This window comes from Pieris napi, chromosome 15 (assembly GCF_905475465.1).
Source record: "Pieris napi chromosome 15, ilPieNapi1.2, whole genome shotgun sequence".
NCBI lineage: Eukaryota > Metazoa > Arthropoda > Insecta > Lepidoptera > Pieridae > Pieris > Pieris napi.
The window spans coordinates 2,392,321-2,408,359 of record NC_062248.1 but is presented as its reverse complement, the minus strand read 5'-3'; the positions used below and the strand labels follow the sequence as shown (position 1 = coordinate 2,408,359).

The 16,039-nt window shown below is 34.1% G+C and overlaps 2 protein-coding genes and 1 long non-coding RNA gene across 3 annotated transcripts; all 3 read right to left on the bottom strand.

Moving 5' to 3' along the window:
• Positions 1-273: 273 nt before the first annotated feature.
• Positions 274-476, bottom strand: LOC125056690. The gene is made up of 2 exons (XR_007118088.1): positions 412-476; positions 274-346 (listed from the first exon to the last, which is right to left on the bottom strand). It is a non-coding gene; the product is annotated as an uncharacterized LOC125056690 (long non-coding RNA).
• Positions 477-6,089: 5,613 nt separating this feature from the next.
• LOC125056640 (cytochrome P450 6a2-like) lies at positions 6,090-7,950 on the bottom strand. The gene is made up of 2 exons (XM_047659856.1): positions 6,493-7,950; positions 6,090-6,356 (listed from the first exon to the last, which is right to left on the bottom strand). The coding sequence occupies exons 1-2, from the start codon at positions 7,847-7,849 to the stop codon at positions 6,187-6,189; spliced, it is 1,527 nt and encodes a 508-aa protein (XP_047515812.1). The 5' UTR covers positions 7,850-7,950; the 3' UTR covers positions 6,090-6,186.
• Positions 7,951-8,621: 671 nt separating this feature from the next.
• On the bottom strand, positions 8,622-13,411 carry LOC125056641 (cytochrome P450 6B5-like). The gene is made up of 2 exons (XM_047659857.1): positions 12,005-13,411; positions 8,622-9,020 (listed from the first exon to the last, which is right to left on the bottom strand). Exons 1-2 carry the CDS (start codon positions 13,356-13,358, stop codon positions 8,851-8,853), a joined length of 1,524 nt encoding a protein of 507 aa, XP_047515813.1. The 5' UTR covers positions 13,359-13,411; the 3' UTR covers positions 8,622-8,850.
• Positions 13,412-16,039: the final 2,628 nt, after the last annotated feature.

Sequence of the window (16,039 nt, the reverse complement as noted above, 5' to 3'; positions counted from 1 at the left end):
GGCTGGACAAGCTGCTAGAGCTGCTTTTATTGAAACATATCTTTAAGGCTGTTTTATTTACATAGGTGTGGATAGTTAAGGACTTGAAATAAATAAAAAGTTATATTTCATTTAAAACAGGGGTTTTATTTTTTTTATAAGTATATAATTATTCATTTAATTGCTGCTGTAACAATTTGAGCCTTAGAAGATGCTCCTGTCTAGCCCTTTCGTGAGCTTCGGCAAGTTGCTTCTATTTGAGCTCATGTGTTTCAGCCATCTGCCTTTGTTTTGTTTCGTGCTCTTCCTGCAAACACTGGAACACTACCGTGTTGCGGAGTTTGGCACTTTCCACTATTTGAGATGCCTTTAAGTATGATCGTTGAGGGGTTTTGAATGATATAGTCCTTTCTCTATCACATTGATACTAACCTCTTCTAACTTTTGTACTGCAGAACGCGGCTTTTTATGTAAAATTCTAGTTCTCTTTGTCTGAGGTTTTGGAGTTTCTATTAGCTGCAAATAATAAAATGTTATTAGTATATTAAGTAAATGTGTATATAATTGCTTTGGTTGATAAAATAGAATTAGAATTATGAGTTGTATCAAAATTATTAAATCAAACGTCAATCAACGCAAACGGCGGGTTGCCAGGGTAACAATAAATAAGGGTCGTTTTGTTATTCAACCAATAGACATCGATTTATGCCCTGTACAAGCTCTATTTACTGAATTACTATCACCTTGTTATAACGCATGTATAGTGATTTTTTATTATTAAGACCGTAAATGTTTAACAAAACAAGTACTGCAGATAATTCGAAAATATACCTACATCAGCATGACATTATCTACTTTTTTCCTCATAATGCGATACAATTAAATTTATTTAGGTACAAAAAACTGCATGCTTATCAATCTTATCATTAATACTGATTGCACAGACATTCTGCATAAAAAATCGGTTTTTTAATTAATCGATTGTTTTGTTACCATGAAAAATCGATGAATAAAAATAATAGTTTTTTTTATATTTATAGTCAGTTTTACCCCTAGTGTTATTTTAAAACCGTAGGCGCGGAGGAAGACCAGCCACCACCCGCTGTAACAAAGCACAGGCATTATGCAAGCCGCAGCGGCTAAAGGGGCGTCCATAAATTACGTGAGGTGTTTAAGGGGGGGAGGGGGTCGAGTCAAATCTCATTTAATCTTACGTTGGAGAGAGGGGGGGTCTCGGCAAATATCACGCAATATTTTTTTCTGATTGAAAAAAAAATTTTGGAAAACGGTTGACCCTAAAGGCCATCTCTGAAACTTCCCGCTAACTCCATACTTAAACGCTGAACACATCACTTATTTTGTTTTAGTCGTAAATAAAAGCACGAAGCAAATTTTTTTCTTTTTACAATAACAATCCAACGCGTTTACGTAAGAAACCCACATTTTTAAAGATCTCACGTGAGATTGGGGGATGGGGGAGGGGGTTGAATAAAATCTCACGACATCTCACCAGTGGAGGGAGGTACAGAAAATTTAAAAAACACCTCACGTAATTAATGGACGCCCCCTAATAAAAAAAAATACAAGGTACAGGCTTGAAAAAAATGCCTGTACCTTGGTACGCAAGGGTGGAGGGGCTGCATTTCCCGTAGCGCCGGAGCTGTCCAAAAAAACAATTATTATCTAGTTCCGTTAGGTTAGTATAGTTGTATTTTTTTAATAACTGTTTCAGGCGCGTGAAAGTGGTTGGGGATTATTATTATAAAACTTAAGTTCAAAAATTTGGAAATACTCGATAGACATTATGACGTCACAACTATGGTGACCATTCATGGCACGTTTATAGTCACGTGATTTTTATTTAAATTTCATCAATGTTTAATGGTTTATAATTGAAAAAAATGTTTTTGAAGTTTTTTGCATTAAATATCAATATTGTTAATAATAAAGTTTTAAAATACATTAAAAAAAAATCTATTTTTTTTTTCATAAACCCAATTATGTTTAAATAAACTGTGACACAATCGTAAAACGCTTTTGGTCTTCAGTCTACTTAAATAAATTACTGTAATGTACATTATTTTATCTATTTATATTTAATACATAACAACAATGTTAGAATCGTCAAATCGGATATAAGCTTTCATTTCAAATATATATTTGTATATGTAATTTACTTAGTATCCTAGTAATAATAGCATTATAGGTCGGTTATCGAAAGCTGGCGGGTTCACAGTACTCACACTATAAATGCAATTTCACATATAGTATGTTTCAAAATATGTTTTTTTTGCCATGCTATACATTTTAGTCCACTCTGGTTTTAGTATGGTTGGGTGGGTTGTAAATAAATAAAAATGTGTCAAATACATATAAATATTAGGTGCATGCGAGGATGGATCCAAAAGTTCTAAGCCAGACCAAGAACGTGAAAGAGTAGTTCGTGTAAATAATTTTTCATTTTTCGACATAAGCTCCATCTTGAGCTAGATACACACTTCACTTTTACTTCACTAACTATTCTTTCAATACTCCTCTTAGAAACCCCAGTCGCATCTGATGTCAAATTAAATATAACATTTTTTCATTAAACTGTTTTTATTAAGATGCTTAAAATAATTAAAAACATTGGGCACCAATTCACGAGATTGCCCTGGTAATGTTTGAAAAAAGATCAACATGTATAAAACAATAATAATATAAAACAGTAAAGATCAACATAAACAGTAGCAAAAGAAAAACAATAACTGTCTCTTTTATACTCATAAGCTTGACCGAGCGCGAGAGAGACGGACAGTCTTTTCGTGATGTATTTGTGATTGTATTTCAGTTTGACATCACGTCTCGCGCTTATTCACAGACACTACACAAGCACAAAGTGTAAATGTGTTGAAGCCGCCAGCTTTAGATAACATACCTATACCTTCTTTTATTTTTCAGGAAAAAAAAATAGATTTTGATTTTACGACTTGTTCCTCGGAGCAAGCGATTACCTTATTAATTAACTATGTAAATCTATTAATCTTGGTTAATTAATTATTCTTAATAAACCAATTAATTGATTGGTATTAATCAAGATTACGTTAGTAATCCTTGAATACTGGCTAGTATGAAAAACTAATACGAAAATGTTGTACAAAAAATAAAACAATTTTCAAGGTCAGCCAGTTATTTGTTATTTAAACAACTGTTTGGTTACATTCAAGTTGTCGTCAAGTCCAAAGGGCCAGTGGTCTTTGGGCGCGAACTCGCTTCTTCGGAATATTTGGTCTTCTATCAGTGCCCAGAACCATCGGTGGCTTCGTGCTCTGAGGAACTTTTCAGAGGATTCCACAACTGCGTTAATCGCTCTACGGCAGACCGGGTCTCGCTCAAAGTGTGTATTGATAGCAAGATTCTTTATGTTACAGCGGAATACCTGGAAAATTTACCTTACCTTACCAATGAAACAACAACTTATAAAATAAAAATGTGATTTTTAAGGCAAATATTATTAAGATCAGACATTTGGACATCAGATTTATTAATTATTATATGTAGGCTGAATAGGAACCGTGACATTACTGTTTGCATACATAAAAGGTATGTTAGGTTAGAATCATGATGGGCAAGGTCGAGGGGAAAAGACGCGCTGGCAGAAGGAGGAAGTCGTGGCTCCGCAATATTAGAGGATGGACGGGAGTAGCCAGCGTAGAACAGCTGATGCGCTTGGCGAAAAATAAGAAGGAGTATGACGAGCTGACCGCCAACCTCCAGTAGTGGAGAGGCACTTCAAGAAGAAGAAGAAGGTTAGATTAGTTAAAAGTGGGTATGTTAGGTTCAAACCCCTCCCACCAGGGGTCCAGACTTGTAATGGCGGGAGGGCTCAGTAAATCCATCGCTGCAAGTACTAGACCCGATCTGCCCTAGCTATTAATAAAAGAGAATGGCCCGGTCTGTGAAGGAAACTAGCTGTGTCAAGTATCTTCACAAACTAACAATGGGAGCGGACGCAACTGCCGTATCGCATGTCGGGATGCGGATAAGGCTCTGCTGTTACCGCATCCCGCCTAACTCGATTGTTGGTGGCGCCTTGGGGTTTTAGTGAGTATACACAATGACGAGTCCCACATAACCCTCTCGCACTAAGCATTCGCGCCGCAATGCATTTCCCCAAAAAAAAAAAAATAAGTGTTTTGGTTCAAACAAGTTGTCATTGTTATATTAGATTGGACTTTGATTAAACAATATACTGTTCTAAATGATACCCAGCAATCTTATCACTATACAATCTCGAATGTGTATTATGCATTCTTAGTATCAGTATTTTTCCATAGTAATTGTTAACTTTATTATTGAACAATTACTATGGAAACATCCTTAATTTAACAAAAAGGTGATAATCTGCCTAAAGATACATAATCTGCCCTGACCTCTTCTGGGGTTTCCCCATTCCTAAGAATGGGCTATGTAGCTAGCTACAAATTGCAGTATTCAACATTTTGAATATAGTAAAAGCTATTGCTCTCTTACGCACCTCATGTCCACACATCTCCAGCACGCAATAGTTGACATAATCAACTGGTATCAGATCCACGCGGAAGCCGAGTGTTTGGAGATGATCTAGATAATTAATGTTAAATTAGTTTTAAAGTGTTCTAAATTTACTACAAACGGTTATAAGAAAAATGTCATGTAATGATGACATGTAAAGCTTTAAATACAACATTTACCTGTGTAGGTACATGCTAAGTATAGATTTGTCTTTGTTTTTACGATAAACTATGCTAAAATTGCATTACACTACGGCATATGAACACACGGGATGGGACAACTAATTTTCCCTCTAAAAATGTAAATTACCTCTCAGACCTCTTAGTTTTTGAGGTTTATGTGATACTGTGTAAAACGAATCACACGGTCCATAATAAATTCTTACAAATTGCATTGCATGTATAAATATTAAAAAAACATTAGGAAAAATAAAGACTATCAAACATCTATTTACATTTTTAAATGACAGGAAATGTCTTGACTCCAAGCAAATAAGTTTTTTTCCACAATAGCAATCATCGCACTAACCTCATTGGTTTACTACGCACATGGACTCTGATAATAACAATAGACTTTATTAGAAGACTGTTGACTTTAAGATAACTCATGAATTGTAGAGAAAATTAATTTTTTTAATTTAGTTTTTAGTTAAGATGTTTTCATAATAGAAAAAAAATAATCAAAAAGAAAACTTTTTTTGAAAAATTTAAAATGTGAGTTTTAAAATGTCCTTACTATGGGCGTTACGAAAGTTTTTATACCTACGAAGATTTTATACCTATGAAAATATTGTAATGATGAAAGAATTTTTAAATTTGGAGCCAAAAAACAATACAATCTTACGTCTATATAATATTAGTGTAGATATACATGCTTGTGCCCGCGACTTCGTCTGCGCAAGATTAATAAGTGCGTCTAGTAGCCTATTTTCTTATCCAAGGTCCCATCTAATCTATGTTTAAATCAAAATTCATAAAATCGAATTCTTCCCCCTCCATTGCGTAGCTGTTGACCGTTTTGTACCACATTTTAAGAGATACACTACATATTCGTTTCCGACTTTCGTGACGCTTATTATAGTTTGGCCTATTTGCACAAAATCTTTGTTAATTGTAGTCTATGTTATTCTGATGAATACACCGACGACAATACCGTTTACGTGTGAATTAGTAACAAATATTCATTCATGCATACAAACTTCATGTTTGTATAAGTGAGTTGCTACTTTGGAACAGTGTGTGGGGAAACAAAGCATGGTTAATTAAATCAAAATCATTTCTTCATATAGGTAACACAATGTCAAAAAAGAAATAAATTTTTTAATTTCTTTTAATTTTACATTTACTGCCAGTTCTCAAAGCAACGACGTAGAACTGGCAATGAACTCTCCGCCACTCTTTTTAATCACGAAGTTTTGAAAGCCGTTTTTAATTTATTTAGATTCGTCGATTCTTTCGTCTTTATAATTTTATTATAGATTCTTCGTATCATTTTAATTATTTTAAATGTTGTATATAAGCTAGTTATACTTATATAATGTGAAATTGTAAAGCAAATATAAATAAATACTCCTTCCGGAAATTATCAATATCTGTTTATATTCCTAATTCACAAAGCTTAAAATCATTTACATCGTATTTGGCTTCCCATACTAAAGGAATTACCCCTATTTTACTATTTACGTAACTTAAGCTTTAAAGGAATGCCACCATCCACAATTTGAACAATATTGGACCAAGGGTTAATTTTCAGATCCACCCGTGTTTTTGTTGAAGGTTCCACCGAAAAATTTTTCAATACTGCGGCCAAACCAGCTAGGGACTGCATCTGACCAAGACGTGCCCCTGTAAATTATAAGTAAAGTAATAATTAGCCACTACACTTTCTATATAAGGAAGCTTAGTATTCTAAGATTAGTCACTATTTAATCAGAGATTTTCACATATAAACTTTTTTCTTGAAATTGTAAAAACAACTTACCGATACAAGCCCTTGGCCCTTTCCCAAACGGTAAATAACAGTAATTATTTAAATTTTTCACAGCTTCTGATGAGAACCTGTCAGGTCTGAATTGTTTGGCGTCTTTAAAAAATTTTTCGTCAGTATGGATGGCCTGTATTGGTATTATTACTTTCACACCAGGATCGATCGTGATCCCCAATTGTGGTATCGTATATTTTCTTGCACACTGTCTTTGTAAAAATCCTAAAGATGAGAATAATCTCATGGCTTCCTTAAGGGCCATATCCAATTGAGTCATCTCTGATATTGCATCGTAGCAAAGTTTGTTGTCATATTTTGTTAGCACTTCATCAATCTCTGTTTGGATCTTAAGTTGGATTTCCGGATTTAATGCAAGTTGATGTAATGTCATACTTGTCGCTGACGATGACGTTTCAAATCCAGCTGCAAAAAAGACAAACACTTGTGCTACCAAATCCATTGTTTGAAGTTCTAATTCCACAGGTTGTGGATCTCCGTTGGTGATATGCTCGATGGATTCTCCTACAATTTTTCCCTTATCTATTAGCTCTAACAAAAGATCAATGAAATCATTTCTACCAGATGGCTTGTACTTTCTCTGTTCAAATATTTCTACAACAATATTATACATTGCCCTTTCAACATCGTTATTAGAAACGCAAATGTACTTTCTCACTTCTGGAAAAAGGTCCCAAACCGCCAAAAGAATGGCATCACGTAAAGGTACATTAAATACTTTTCTACCCAACTCTCTGAACGCTGATTGATCATTATTCATAGTATTCATTTCGATACCAAAGCCACAAGCACCGATGAAGTCTGTAGTGAATCTAGCCATCAATTCTCGAGCATCAAATTCTCCTCCATTCTTAGCAATGTCCTCTCCTACGGTGTGTAGTTTTTCTGCACAATTAATAATCAGAGGAAACATTGCCTTTAACTTCGCTGTCGTGAAGGCTGGGGTCATATGCTGTCGTAGGAGTTTCCATTTATCACCATCCACGTGAAATAAATTACTTAACAGTGGTTCCATTTCAACGTTTCTACCCATTGCTCGTGGGTAGAAGTGCATAAAATCTATATTCAGTATATTCCTGACGATATCGAGGTCTCGAATTATTAACTCTGGGGTTGAGCCTCGAAAGTATCCAACTACTTTTTCTTCTGGATATTTATTATATAAATCCGTTGTTATTTGTGTAAGAGCTTTGATTCCGAATAGATTCTTGAAATGAGTTCCAAATACTGGTAGCGGAAGTTCATGTTTCACTTTTCTTTTACTCCAATAGAGAAAATTTCGTGACGTATACAAAATTAAAAAAAATGACGCAACAAAGAATGAGAATAAAAACATTTTATTAACGAACCAAATACTTTAGCTGTTAAAACATTAGTGACGATTATAGAATATAATATAACTATGACAATACAACCTTTAATTGTCCTCTTATACGAATAACAATTGAGTAATAAGTTATGAATTCATGTGTGCAAACAAAAATATGTTTTTATTCTGTGAATTTTATTTAATAATTAATGGTAACATGGTTTATTTTCTGTGCTTTTTAAATAGTACTACTTCAACTGCCGAGACAAGTCGGCTGGAGGTGGCCTTTTTTGGCCTTAACTCGGTCAGTCCAACAGTACCTGACCTGGCCTAGCCTAGTGCCTTATAAAATAAGTGAAACTTTTTTCCCTTTAATATATTTCAATTATAATAATGCAGTGTTTACGTATAAAACTTGCTTATTGTTCCAGAATTTTTATGACAATAGTATATAATATGTATGGTTTATTCTTAAGCTATGGTATTTTGATATTGTAAATATGCATTGGAAACGGGCAACCGTTCTAAGATATATTTTTTAAAGCTATAGTAGTACCAGCTAGATCTATTGCACTAAGGACGAAATAGCTAAGGACTGGAGCTAACTTGTTTCGCGGACGAATTTACCTTCAAGTGGGAGGCGTCTTTCAATTTTACTACGGTTTTAATTTAATTTTATTATTTATTTAAGTGAATGTCGGGATATAGAAAATTACATTGTACACAATATTTATTATTTAGAATTTATAATTTAGATTATATAATTATGAATTTATAAGTGTCAATAAATAAACACATGTAACTGTTTTCTTATATTATTATAAATCAATTTTATAGTTTAACAAATTCAGACGAAAGTTCTAACTTTCCTGACAACTCAGTACTTAGCACTCGTAGTCGTTCATTAATGGTTAGTAGGTATTTAAAAAAGTTTACCAAAATAAGCTAATACAATAAAGAAATTCAGCATAGGGCAGTAAACTGTCAAAATTAAATCTATAATATTTATTAATAATTATGACAGTTCATCACTTTCGTCGCTTTAATTTCAATGGTATGCCTCCTTTCACAGACTGTACAGTGTTGCTCCATGGATTAATAGGTAGTTCCATGGGGGTTTTGTCTGAGGGCTCTACGGTGAACTTCTGCAGAATAGCAGCCAGCCCCGCCAGAGACTGCATCTGACCGAGTCGAGCGCCTGTGAAAAATGATATATGAAATAATTATTATGTATAAATAAACTTTTTTGCGTAAAAATATCAAACAAAATGATTCGGATTTGCAGCTACTTGGTCTTATTGGTGGTTTTGTCCTCGGCTGGATTTTCATTTTGTTATCGAAAAATAATCTAATAATCTAACTCACGCTTTGTTTGACTACTTATAAGTAGATGGTTTATTAACCTATGAAAGGAAACAGTTTTAGATTCAAGACTTTACTTTTTAGATCTTCAAAGTATCGTATGAATATCGTCATGTTTTATCGTAAACCTTTAGGTAATTGATAGAATAACAAAATATGTCTTCAACGAGAAAGCTGCTCCGAGGTGTTTTTGTATGTGTCGCGCAAATTCTAGAATTAGCGGTCTAATTGCCTAACTCAGATAAAATTATAATCTTTGTTATAATTTTAATAGGTTCAAATTTGATTAAATTAGGTTTGCTCACGTTATTATACTTAATGTATTAACAATATGTAGCATCATATAATTTAATGATCATTCCTAGAAGCAAAGGGCAAAGCACGAACCGGAGTGCGGCGCCTAGCTTTATAGTAGGGGGGATTTCGGGATTTAGGACAGATATACAGGGGGATATTAATCTGTCACCTTGTACCCGGTTAAGTACCTCTACCAAATATGAGCCCAATATATATGGCCGCCCGTCAAGGATAAAGGATCAGATGAGTAAAAAAAAATAATCATCAGAAATTCTCGAGCGCGTCAGATTAAGGTAACTACATGCTACTAGAGTTAACTACATGCTAAGAAGTGTAGATATATTTCACTAATCTGACAATTTACAAATGACGCAAAGAACTCCTTTCTTTGGGGATGCAAAGTTGTATTAAAAAACGTCATCGTGACATTCTCGAGCGTGGCTGATTTTTTTTTATTTAGAAGGAAATAATTCAAGGATGACGAAAAATATATAATCTGACGATTTCCACAATCCGAAGTCAGAAAAACTCGTCGATAAAGTTTAAAACGTGCGGCTGCGTGTTGCCTAGTTAGTTAGTAGTTATTAGTGTTAAAATATTAACTATAAGTAATATTAACACAAAGTGTGTATTTTGTGGTGAAACTACTTTGCAAAAACAATAAAATTTACATTTTAAAATATAATAAATACAGGTTCTACTTGAACAACATACACTTTTTGCTATTTCCTGAGCTTATCAATTAATTAAGTTCAATGATTTAAAAAATATATTTTTTTTAAGTTTCATATTAGGCGAATCCCTCCAGGTTTACTTTTAGTGATGTCTAATTTCTTGTCTAAAATTTGTCTAAATTCTTTGTTGTTAGCAAACATTAATTAGTACCTATAGTTTATTGGTGTTTCTATCCCTAAGTTTTTAAGCTAGTGGCTTCAGCGTGCGTCTCTCATCCCTATGGTCGTAGGTTCGATCCCCGGCTGTGCACCAACGGACTTTCTTTCTATGTGCGCATTTAACATGCGCTCGAACGGTGAAGGAAAACATCGTGAGGATACCGACATGACTTTGACCCAAAAAGTCGTCGGCGTGTCAGGTATTGGAGGCTGATCACCTACTTGCACATTAAAAAATGATCATGGAACAGATTCAGAAATCTGAGGCCCAGACCTAAAGAGGTTGTAGCGCCACTGATTATTATTATCATTATCACTATTCTCACATCATTTATTAATTCATATTGGATTTTAACAAATATCTTTATTCGTACGACTTATATATTTTATTTAATTATGACGATTAATGCGCGCGCATAAGGTACACATCGGTCACAGCGACCGAGAGGTCAAAAGGTCGGCACGGATATACTTTTCGCACAAAATCACATAGGCAACGTCTCTTATAAAAATCGTCAATGGGAACTATCCATTCTATTTTCACTACATACAATATATTGTTTGTCGTAAAAACGAATAAACAATATTGTGACCATACGGCGTAACAGATATCATTCAAATTTTGCAAACCGTTTAAGATCGTTGAACCCTAATCAATCATGACAACGGTATAAACTACGCAACAGATTGTATAGGTACAAGTTCCACAAAATTATCAAAATGTTTACGCTTTATAACGTCTCTTTAGTTCTTACCCAAACACATAGAAAATCATAAGATTGAACCTATAGTATGTACTGTTTATAGATAAATTTCTTTCTCTTTCTTGAGCCAATTAATACTTTTAGTTCATACAACTACACTATTTAAAATATTCGTTATCTAACCTAGACGCCCGCAAATATTTATCAATATAATATCAGTGATAGATTATAAAGCGATAGACGGACAATAAAAAAATATATCTGTGATATTACTGTTGTTTTTAATTAAGAGGGTGTTTTGATAAGACCTTTGATATCGCAATACAAACATGTCAGAAAACATTTCTTATGTGTATAATGAGGTCTTATATGTATTCAAAGATATACAATTAACCGGTATAAAGCTACTACTTTGCTCCTTGACCAGTTTGTACCGGTTGATTCCATCTCCGTTTACATACTCAGTTTGCCGAGATGCCCTAAGGCAAATGATTAAATGTTTCGTAGTCTTTGTCAGTTTTTCAAAATATATTGTAAGTACAAAATCATAAATTCAAATATCGATGTATTTCCATTATTTCGAATAAATGATACATTAAGGGTCTGTTTCACAATGTACGGATAAGTTCTACATAAGTTCCAAATTAGCTACTTATTACTTATTGGTAGAATTAACACTATTGTTGTGTTTCACGACTGTCAGATAGCGCTATTCGTCACATAAAGTTCATCATAAGTTATGAGTCCGATGAAGTGTCAAATAGCACAATTTATCTTCCAAATAATTTATGTGTTGCATAGCTATTTGGTACTTTATCCATACATTGTGAAACAGACCCTTAATCTGTCAGATATTATAACGCAAACACTATGCTATCATTATTTTCTACTTTAATACATTTACATCCGCCTAAGTTTTAACTCACCTATACAAGCTCTAGGTCCTTCTCCGAAAGGTAAATACGCATATTTATTCATGTTTTTGCCGTCTGCAAACCTCTCTGGCCTGAACTCTTTAGCATTGTCAAAATATTTTTCATCGGTTTGTATCGCTTGAATCGGTATTATAATGTTTACGCCAGGATCTATCGTAATACCTAATTGGGGTATAGTGTATCGCCTTGCACATTTTCTATGCAGAAATCCTAAAGATGGAAACAATCTCATAGCTTCTTTAAACGCCATGTCAAGTTGAATGAACTCCGAAATTGCGTCGTAGCAGAGTTTATTATCATATTTTGCCAAAACTTCATCTATTTCTTTTTGAATCTTACTCTGTATATCAGGGTTTAATGCTAGTTGATACAATGTAAAGCTAGTGGCTGATGAGGAAGTTTCAAAACCAGCAGCGAAAAAAATAAAAACTTGAGCGATCAAATCAATCGTTTTTAATTCCATTACTATATGTTTGGATACTCCATTGCTATCAATATGTTCAATAGATTCACCTTCAATTCTGCCTTTCTCAGATAACTCCAACAAGAGATCGATAAAATCATTTCTTCCTGATGGCTTATAGTTTCGTTGCTCAAATATTGATAAAACAATTTTAGATATTGCATCGTCTAAATCCTTATTTCTGACACGTATTACATTTCTTACTTCGGGAAATAATTCCCAGATCCCCATTAAAACAATATCATAAAAATGTCGGCTAAACATATATCGACCGAGTTCTCTAAATTCTGAGTGTTCGTTATTAATACTGTTCATTTCAATTCCAAATCCACAAGCACCGATAAATTCCGTTGTAAATCTAGCCATCAACTCCCGGGCATCGAAATCTCCACCGTTCTCGTCTATTTTTTCTCCTACAATATGTAGCTTCTCAGCACAATTTATAATTAAAGGAAACATAGCTTTTAGTTTAGCGGTAGTAAATGCTGGTGTCAAGCGTTGTCGGAGTAGTTTCCATTTATCACCGTCTAAATGAAAAATATTTCCAAGCAATGGCTCTACTTCAGGGTTTCTTCCGAGTGCTCTCGGATAGAAGTGAATGAAGTCGACACTAAGTATATGCCTGGCAATATCAAGGTCACGTACGACAAGGTCCGGTGTAGTGCCTCTGACATATCCGACCACTTTCTCCTTTGGATACTTGTAATACAACTCCGTTGACAGTTGTGTAAGACTTTTGATACCAAATAGATTTCTGAAATGATTACCAAGAAGGGGCACTGGAAAGTCATATTTCACATTTCTCTTGCTCCAATATCGAAAGTTTCGCGTTGTATACAGAAATAACAACGCAATGATTACGAGGCACAACACAAATAACATACCGCCGGTCTGCTTCGTTTGCAAGCGAAAATCTAACTGAATAAGGGAGCTAGCTGTCTGCCGGGCGTTTAAGGAAAGATAACAAGCATCATTTAGATTTTAGTTTGAGTTAATTCATACTATTATTACATTATATAAGAGAATCTTTCTTACGATAATTAGTTTTAGTAAATATAATAATTTTATGTTAATCTCAAAACAATGTTAGGGAAAATTACAGGCCATTGTCTCCTTAATAAACATCTTTTTGTCCCTGGCATTATAGAAATTCCTTTGTGCAGAGGAATCAGTGAGCCAAGTAGCCCTGGAATGCGTGGCTGTGGTAAGACAACGTGCAGAAATCGTCGGAGCAGTGAGGTCGCTCCGTGAAGCCTGTGAAGTGCCCAGGAGACTTTTGTGCTTCTGGAAGGAGCTAAGCTGGCTAAATTACCATACCAAAAACCTATGTAATATTATGTTTGATTTTTTCAAACAAATATTCAAGTCGTGCAATAATGTAGCTGTAGAGTAGTTAATAATACTATTATTGTTGACCTTTGGCCTGTTTAGTTGACATGTATATTTATCATAACTATGTTAATTGGTACTGTTTGAAAAAACCTTGAATTTAATAGTTCTCGGAAACTGGGTGACAATATATTTAGGGACATATAGGGCTTACTCAGACTTATCTATATATATAAAAGAAAGTTGTGTTTGTTACAACACTTATAACTCGAGAACGGCTGGACCGATTGCCATGGTTTTTGATGTGTTGGATTTGTTTCCGTCCCGAATAGCAGAATAAGCAATAAAATATCGGATAAGTTATCGAATAACAATAAATAAATTAATTAATTTTACGAATTCAAAAACCATATGGTGCCATCTGTTGACAAAACTACGCATCATTTTACGTCGAATTCGTGTCAGTTCAAGAAATTCCGATCTTGAGGTGAATGAGGAGACATAACCATGCTTTGATCCTGATCAAAAGATGTTGGATATCAGAAAGTGCTTAACATACAGTATCGCCATATTGACGCTAGAGAGAAGATGCCTAATGTGTAAAACTGCCATGCTTCTTTCGCAATGGCAAGCAATAAAACATTTCTGTATTTGCAAAAGAGTTGTATTAATGTAATACTTAACATTAATGAAATCCTAAAATAAGTTAAATTAAAGTAACAACGATATTATAAGGTTATAGAGCGGAACGAAGTTAGGCAGGTCAGCTAGTTTTATATAAAGCATCCAATTAAACATAAATAAGCCTTGTCCTTTATAAACTTTATAATAAAACATTGAAGGTAATTTTGTACAGGACAAATGGAATTTGGGAATATTACATGACAACTATATTTGGAGTCTTTATATATTTATCATTAAATTTCCTACTATTTATCCCTAAAAGTATTAATTAACAATTTATATTTTGCTATTGATGATGAAAGGGAAATAAACGTATTAAATGATAAATAACTTATTTATAAACGGGGTAATAAAATATGTCGTCGGTGTTGTCGAAATGTTTACAAGTCATAGACCATAGTACTTCATTTAGACATAGACATAACATTTATTATATACGATAAACACACACACATAAACACACAAAATAACAATACTCAAAGAAAAAATAAAATAAGACATATCAAAAAATTCCTTTTTCCCATTCGGTTCGCTTCGAGTGTGCAATGTGTGTGTGCTGTGGTTGTAATTGGCCCTGGCTCAGCATTATGCTGAAGAGCAGAAAGTTCCACAGCGCTGGTCATTCTGCCAGAGACCACAATAGTCATCAAGACCGATTGAGGTGAAGGCGCTAGCTACCGTGAAGTTAACAAGTCAAAATAAAAATAAATAGTTACCACTAGAAAACAGCCTAAAAGAGTAAACGCGAAGTTACATTGCAAACAGATCCAACTCGGGGAAAGTTATCTGTTACACCAGAAGAAGAAAAAGTGAATTAATACCAATTTTATCATCATTCTTGCTTTAAAAAATTGGTGTTTACTCTAAAAAGTATCTAGAAAGTGCGTGAAATTGAGGAAACAAGCATTATTTGTCGTTAACAAATTACTTAACGTCTAGCGAAAAATTGCAAAACCACCGTCAAGATCTAATCGACATAATATGTAGGTATATTATAAAAACCGGCCTTACGGCTTACCAGACAGAATACAAGGATCGCCATCTATTGGAGAATAGCAACAACTTTAAACAACGATTATAATATCATCTGCAATCAACATTAGTTTACAATATCGGATACTAGAGAGCGTTTTAGAACTAATATGCCGGCTTCGATTAGCGAATGGCCGTTTTTCACTCACCGGCGTCGATGACGGTGGACGCCCATTTTTGGGTACAGCCTTGCGATTCTGTAACTCACTTTTCGAACTCTCACAGCGGTTTTCGCAGCGGCGGTAGCGCTCAAATCAGTCGTGAAGCAGTCATTTTACGATTTGGCAATCTAATAAGGAGGGAGCTTGTAGTTTATTCGCTCAAAGTATATAGCAAGATTCTTTATGATACACATGGAACACCTGGAAAATTTACTTTTTTTTTCGCGTTACAAATGATACAAATTCTTAATTATAAAATAGTGTATCAAAAATGTAATTTTTAATGGAAATATTATTAAGATCTGACGTTGACATTTCGAAATCAGATTTAATTATTCCATGGTTATTACATGTAGG